The sequence below is a fragment of the Erigeron canadensis genome, chromosome 1 (assembly GCF_010389155.1).
Source record: "Erigeron canadensis isolate Cc75 chromosome 1, C_canadensis_v1, whole genome shotgun sequence".
NCBI lineage: Eukaryota > Viridiplantae > Streptophyta > Magnoliopsida > Asterales > Asteraceae > Erigeron > Erigeron canadensis.
The window spans coordinates 43,434,720-43,442,642 of record NC_057761.1 but is presented as its reverse complement, the minus strand read 5'-3'; the positions used below and the strand labels follow the sequence as shown (position 1 = coordinate 43,442,642).

The 7,923-nt window shown below is 33.0% G+C and overlaps 1 protein-coding gene across 1 annotated transcript; it reads left to right on the top strand.

Annotated features, from left to right (window-relative positions):
- The first annotated feature begins 863 nt into the window (after window positions 1-863).
- LOC122584910 (meiosis-specific protein ASY1) lies at window positions 864-7,278 on the top strand. The gene is made up of 22 exons (XM_043756985.1): window positions 864-890; window positions 1,003-1,059; window positions 2,813-2,909; window positions 3,005-3,073; window positions 3,166-3,258; window positions 3,485-3,608; window positions 3,737-3,806; window positions 3,924-3,965; window positions 4,274-4,402; window positions 4,491-4,583; window positions 4,695-4,734; window positions 4,825-4,866; window positions 4,952-5,076; window positions 5,176-5,188; window positions 5,287-5,363; window positions 5,450-5,554; window positions 5,738-5,888; window positions 5,967-6,043; window positions 6,135-6,186; window positions 6,281-6,447; window positions 6,800-6,937; window positions 7,030-7,278. Exons 1-22 carry the CDS (start codon window positions 888-890, stop codon window positions 7,075-7,077), a joined length of 1,812 nt encoding a protein of 603 aa, XP_043612920.1. The 5' UTR covers window positions 864-887; the 3' UTR covers window positions 7,078-7,278.
- The last annotated feature ends 645 nt before the right edge of the window (window positions 7,279-7,923 follow it).

Genomic DNA, 7,923 nt, shown 5'->3' with positions numbered 1-7,923 from the left:
TAATTCGATATACTTTTGATGACTCTTTAATTTTCGTTTTATTTTTGGTTCTTACACATAGTTTACACATGTGTAGGTTGAACTTACACACATGTAGGTTGAACTTACACATGTAGGTTGAACTTACACATGTGTAGGTTTAACAAAAATTATGATTCGGAACGGGCTTCGCCCTTAAGGAAATTCATAAACCAAAGCTAGTGGGGGTGATAGGTCATTGAGGGTGATAGGTCATATGGTCATAGAGGGTGATTGGTCATAGGGGGTGACCTGTGATGGGTGATCTACCTGACGGGCTCCGCCATGGACTGACGGGCTCCGCCCTTAACCTTCATTGTTATGTACATATGTTCATTTACTAATTTATATGTGAAAACAATGATCCTACACATGTGTAGGTATACAAGTACAAGAGGAAAAAAAATAAAAATTAAAAAGTCGTCAAAAGTATATCGAATTGGATCTATAATGAAAGAAGACGAAATTTTAAGACTACCCATGCTTTTTGTTTCGTCTAACGATTTACTGAGATAAAACATTTGAATGATTTAGGTGAATTTTATTATTTAATTGAAGAGAGAAAAAAAAGAGAAAAAAATATATGATCTAGAATAATTTTTAACTTCTTTTTTATTTGTGAGTTCTACCCTAAGGCTTTCAAAGTTTCAATAACCACATCTCTTATTCCAAGGTTTTCAAAGTTTCAATAACCACATCTCCCGCATGAATTTCATTGACCCCAACTAAACCTTCATCTAACCACGGTTAAGTCTATTCCATCACATTATAAATACCCCAACGTCGTCTTCACCCCGCCATTTCATTCATTTCTCTCTCTCTCACTCACCAAAATTTTCAAATTCCCTCTACTCAAATTCTAAAAAAAAATGGTAAATCCGTACTTATAATTTCACACACACACACACACAAATATATATATATATATATATATATATAACTCAATTATCTACAATTTGATAGTTTTTTAATCTCTATTTTCAGGTGGTCGCTCAGAAATTGAAGGAAACGGAGGTCACCGAACAGGATTCTCTTCTTCTGGTAATAATATACTCCTTATTATGCGTATATATTAACTCGATGTGATTCAGTTTCTATAGATACATTTTTTTTGATATATATTTTGATTTATGTTATCAAAAACTCATGTTTATAATTATTTCTAGCATCTCATACCTATCGCTACTGAAATTAAGCTTAAACGCATGTTTTTGATTTAGTTTTAATTATATTGAATATATCTATTGTTTATCCAATTTTGTTCTATTAATTAAACCGCATGTTCATCCTTATGCTATGAGAAATAAATTTCATGAAATTATTATCAGATCTGATTCCGAATAGTGAAATAGGTTGAAAATAAGCTGTTATTGGATTTGCGATCAGTTATTGATGATTTAGAGCCACTATTTAGCTCAACTTGTACTAAAATGAGATTTGATATTACATGTGAATATATGACTATATCCGTTCTATATTGAATTTTATTTCTATAAAATTAAATTTGCTTGTTCTTCCTTATGATGTTGAAATGAATTCTAGTCGATGAATTTCTGAATATCTGATACTCGTTGTACTTATAATTTTGTTAAATCGGATGCTGATTATGGAATAGATTCAAAGTAAGCTCTTATTGGATTTACGATCAGTTACGGCTGATTTGTGCCAGTTTATTGCTCAACTTGTACTTACTGACATCAGATTTGATATTACATGGCGGATATATCTATTCTAGGTTGTTGAAATCTGCATGCTCTGCCTTATGATATGAAAATAAATCGTAGTCACCGAAGTTAGGATACTTGTTGTAGTTATAGTTATTAAATCGGTAACTAAAAAGTGAAATAGATATAAGATAACCTTCTGTCAGATTTACAAGGAGTTAGTTTCGTTTTTAGCTCAAGTTGTAGTTGCTGCATGAGATTCAGTTTAACTCTTTGTATTTTCACTCATTACTGTTATTGATAAGGTAGGTATATAAGTACATTCATGGGCAAAACTGTGCAATGTAGGAGCATATATACAGACATTATAACTTATAAGCTTCTTTAGTCCAATCTGCTAACACTAATCATTAGCAATTTCATGATGCAGAGTATGTGATTAGTATTTGAGTGCCGAGTAGGATTTTTTACACATATTACTGTTCTAAGTTAGCTTGTCAAGTTCGTGGAACGTAGTAGTGTATAGAAACGGATACTGTAAGCATCTATATCCTAATCTAATAAGATTTAGTAACTAGAAACTTACATGATGCAGAGTATGTGATTTGTACTTGAGAGCAGATTAAGATAATTTGTACTTTTACTTGATTTTCTCTTTCGTTACTATAATTGTGGCAGATGTAGCAGTGTAAATGCAGATGTTATATGCATCTCTTATTTCAGATGATTACATTCAAATATATATAGTATGTAATCTGGTGCTCCATGTAATCAGCAGGAGCCTGTAGTTATTTATAAGAGATATATTTTGAGTTTTAAGATCAAGTGAACGTTCGAAAGTTTAGATGGTTAAGCTTCGAGTAGTACATGATGCTACATTATCTGTGACAAAATTGAAATAAGTGATGGTAATTGTAACTAGTTTTTACAGCTTAAGTATTGTGGTTGAGTTAAACAATATGTTAATTACACCATCAAAGAAGTCAGTAATGATGTTAGAGTATATGTGTAATAATTTGATTGCATATTATTGCTGAAGCCTTTAAGGCTTGATGTGGAACTCTTAATTTACTGCTGATATATTCAGTGTATGAATTTTGGTATCTCACGATGTTTTATCTTAAATATAGACAAGGAACCTGCTACGCATAGCAATATTCAATATCAGTTATATCAGAGGCCTCTTTCCAGATAACTACTTTAGTGACAAGGGTGTGCCAGCCTTAGGTAGATTCCAATGGTCTTTTTGGTGAAAATCTTTTTCTGTAGCTGACAGGCTTGACCTAATCGAATGGGTTTGCTTTTATTGTGTCATCAAATAGAGATGAAGATCAAAAAGCTTATGCCAATGGATGCAGAGTCTAGAAGACTAATTGACTGGATGGAGAAAGGCAATATGATCTAATATTCTTATGTGCTTTTGAGTTTAACCTCTTTGTTAATCATTTCTGTTTGTAATAAGCAGAATTTTGTTTTCTGGCAGGTGTGTATGATGCTTTGCAGAAGAAATATCTCAAGACACTAATGTTCTGCGTGTGCGAGACAGTAGAAGGGCCAATGATCGAAGAATACACCTGTAAGATTCCGAACACCATTTCTGTTTTTCTGATTTAGGTGATAGGAATTTTTGTCACTATTTTAGTCTTCTTGCTGGATAGGAATTTGTTGTCTGTTATACAAATTCCTGTTAGTAGAAAGATAAGAAAGATCCTATATTCTACATAGAAGTGACGATGCACACATCTTTTTTGAAATTTCTCTTGGTACCACTTTTCTTTACTAAGAAATATTTTTTCCTGCAGTTTCTTTCAGCTACTCTTCTGACAGTCAAGAGGTTTCTATGAATATCAATCGAATTGGAAACAAAAAGCAAGGGGAAACATTTAAGTGTAACTCCATGACAGAGATTACCCCAACTCAGATGAAGTACTACTATTCCCATATGAATTATTTTAGCTTTGTATATGGTTTTTGGGCCTGTAATTCACTAATTTGATTCCTAACACTAAAGATAAATTTCTAGCACTGTCTCTACTTACAACTTTGTACTTCAGGAGTTCTGCTTGCAAAATGGTCCGTACACTGATTCAACTGATGAGAACTCTAGATAAGATGCCTGAAGAGGTAATGTCCTTATGGTTGAGGCATTTTTTTTGATGCAATGAGCCAGTTACTCTAAGTTTCCAATTATATCTTGTACATAGTTTCTTTTTAAAACTTCTCTTTTGTCTATTGTTACAGCGCACCATTTTGATGAAACTCCTCTACTATGATGATGTCACGGTATGATTTTGATAACGTGCATATTCTTTTCAGAAACAACAAATTACCATAAATTTTGTATGAACTGTTGAATTTTTTTGTAAATGCTCTAATGTGTTCATTTGTCCATAAAAATGGAGTAACCTATCTCTTAAACTTCTGTTAATATCCACTCACATGTAGCTAATACTTCAGACATCAATCGTTATTGTTATCCTTCACTGGAAAAAGTATGGAACTTTTATCATATGATGTTAAGTGTATCTTTTACCTCTTGTCTTGATATAATAAAGTTATAATAATATGCAATATATGTTTCTACCTTGTAGCCTGCTGATTACGAGCCCCCATTCTTCAGAGGCTGCACAGATGAAGAATCTCACACTGCTTGGACCAAAAATCCTTTGAGAATGGAGGTTGGCAATGTCAACAGCAAGCATTTTGTGTTATCTCTGAAAGTAAGAAATGACGATTTGACAAGTGCAATGACAAACTAGATTTTATGGTTCACTTTTAATTAATTTGTAATTCCCTTGATCATTACAGGTTAAAAGTGTGCTTGATCCTTGTGAGGACGATAACGTGAGTTTGGAAGCAGATTCAATGCATAGAGATGAGGACAGTGAAGCTGATAGCGAGGTATATTACCCCATTTAGTGTTATTTCATCTCGAGTATCAGTATTGTATATATATATATATATCATTTTAGAAGCTTTATACTGTATGGTAACTTTTACGATCGATTTCAGGATAGCATGTCTGATGATGACTACATAGTGGCACCAGCAGGTAAATAAATGCTGATATTTTTTTGTTGATGCTACTTATTTCAACTTCTTTAGAATTGAAGACTGTAGATAATCACATCATTGTTTTCAGATAAGCAAAAAGAGAAACAAGACGAAGCCATGGTTGATGAAGGTGCTAACTAAACTCAATCTTGTTATACACTATCTATACAGAGAAATTTGCTGTATGATTTGATTATGTCATGTCAAATACACAGAAGATACTCAGGATCCTGCTGAAGATGAACAGCAACTAAACCGTGTGAGGGATTGGATCAATGGATATCATCTAGAAAGTGTTGATGTCACTGATGCCCTCTCAAATTTCCCTGACATCTCAGTGGTACTTTTTCTTTAATTGACAATATTAAATGCAAATGTTTTTTTCTTCATTCTTTTCAGTTTTGCAACAATCAGATAATGTTCTCTATTATAACTGCAGGTTTTGATTGAAGGTAACCAGAGAAATTGATAAGCCAATCACAAAGCTAAGTTAAAAATCTTACATATAAAAATGAGTTTGACATTCTATATTTCATAATTGGGTTTTCAGAAATTATGGACAAGCTTGTTGGTGAAGGCATTCTCACAAAAGATGGAAAGGACAATTTCAACATCAGTAGGCTGAAGGTCATCTTTTATACTTATACATCAATTTTTAAAACCCTTCTGATCATAATCTGAATATGCTAGATCTCTAACTTTCAATGTTATAGAAGATGGAATATGAATTTGATGCTGTGAAAGAAGAAACTGATGGCCGGTTTGTAGTCAACAAGAAAAGTCCATCTGCCTATCTCGACGGTCATATGTACATGAAGGTGAGCTCTTCTTTAACATCTATTTTTAGTTGACTTTTCTTGTCAAGATATCTGACTTTTTTATTCTTTGTACCATTTCCTGTTTGAATCAGTAGATGCAATGTTTCTATACTGTTTAACTGATTCAATAAAACTGTAATGCTCAACAAGGATGTCACTGATATGTAACTCATATAATTTCAGGCACTTTATCATGCTCTTCCGTTAAACTACATCACTGCTTCTACACTTCAAAGCAAGCTTGGTGGAGAGGCCAACCAAACTACTGTGCGCAAGTTAATGGACAAAATGACCAAAGAGGGATATATTGAATCAACGAGCAACCGTAAGCTAGGTAAATTTCCATATTAAATCTTCAGATTTGGATACCGTTCACTGTAATATCATTCTGGTAACATGTATAAGTATACAGGAAAGCGTGTGGTTCATTCTGATGCAACCAAGAAGAAACTTGCTGAAGTGCGGAAAGTCTTGGACATGGATCCTATGGTACTTTACAAATAACCTTTTTGTCTTTTAGCTATTCTCTATCGACTTTTCAAGTCTATTCTGCTTATACATTTGTTTTCAATTTGATTAGGTGGACACAAATGAAACAAATAATAAATCCAACTATCTGGAGAACCAAACAGGTGCACAAAATAAGAAGCTATAATCACATTATCTTTTGTTACCAGTATACTTTGTAAAATTGTAATGACCTGGCTTATTGGAAAACTTGACCAGGGACCAACCGTAGGGACACATCCACATGCGGTGCAGTCCATTCCATTGGATCAGATCTCACACGCACTAAGGGTAAATCTGATTTGCATCAAAATGGTTCCAACAGTAGCGAGGCTACAATGTCCAAGTTAAGAGAGAATGGACACAGCACCCCAACAAGCAATCAGGTTCATGTTACTTCTCTTATAGAGTCAGTAGAGTTTGATTTCAATACATTTATCAATGGGTTGATTTGATCTGTATTTTATATTTGGCTCAGCAAAGTGAACGGGTCAAATATTTTAGTACTATAAGAATTTGGTTTTTATCCATAGTTAATGCATTACTTATTCATTAAGACATAAAAATGAAAGGAAGTGTAGGTGGGTAAACCCTACCCAATTCAGCCTGTTTTGGCCCATGCTAAAGATGACATGTCCCAACTCAAACTCATTTGACCCATTACCCAATCCGTGCATTCTGCAATGCTATATGTCTGTAATGAATTTTCCTATGTTTGTTGAAATATATGTTTTGCAGCCAATAGCTTCGATTGAGAGCCACGCAGTATGGGATGAGAAGGGTAGGGCTGGAAATGTCAATCAGGATGATATAATGGATACTATTGTTTGTAGTGGCCGGTCCAGCGTTGACAAACGTTGCCGCAAAACTAGCACGGTATATACATTTATCCTGTTAGTCATCAGTACGACAATCTACAATTCTGATCTTACTGCCTTATTTGAAAACAAACAATTTCTTATTTTCAGGTGAAGGAGCCTATTCTCCAGTACATGAAACGCCAGAGATCTCAGTGAAGTGTTAGAGTGAAAATATATGATGACATCGTGAGATTATTAGTTGTCTTTTCCACTTTGTCAATTTATTGGAATATACTAGAGAGATGTATAAGTGAGCATAGCCTTTACTTATTTTACTTTAGTTAAGCTTGATCGATGTAATGGATATATTACATATTCGCATATAAAGGTTTATTATGACAGTCGTTTCATTTGTTATTATGTGTTCATTTTGGATGTATTACGAGATGGTTAACATAAAACACCAATAGATCTCAAATGTCAAAAAATTTGCTTGAGTGGAGAGATGACATCATTTCATAATAAAGTTTGATTTTAAGAGGATGCCTTTTCGTTATATATTCCCTTTGGTTAATAATCTCTCATATATAATAGTAGAGTTAATTAAGAAATCAATATAATATAATGCCTGTCTTAATAATAAGTTATGTAGATTTTTTAGTAATATTTGTGGAGATATATATAGTAGGGGAGAGCAAAAACCGAACCGCAAAACCAAAAACCGAAAAAAACCGACAAAACCAAACCGAAAAAACCAAAAACCGAACGAAATCCATTGGTTTGGTTTTCGTTTTCTAAAAACCGAACGGATCGGTTCGGTTTTCGGTTTCATATGCCAAAAAACCGATCAAAACCGAACCGAACCGAACTAAATATATTTTAATTTATTTTATTTTTATATCATATTACATTTATATTTATTACTTATATTTTATAAATATATTAATAATTTAATCTTTTTATTGTACAAATCTATACAAATTGTATATTTTTAATAAAAACGTGCAGTAAAAACAATTCGTTTTATAAAAGTTATACAAATTTTAACACCTAAAAAATATA

What these genes read in the sequence shown, in the direction of transcription:
- LOC122584910 (XM_043756985.1), top strand. An exon ending in AACAGGATTCTCTTCTTCTG is followed by an intron (nt 1,060 to 2,812) that starts GTAATAATATAC and finishes TCTTAAATATAG; the next exon opens with ACAAGGAACCTGCTACGCAT. An exon ending in CTATCTGGAGAACCAAACAG is followed by an intron (nt 6,187 to 6,280) that starts GTGCACAAAATA and finishes AAACTTGACCAG; the next exon opens with GGACCAACCGTAGGGACACA.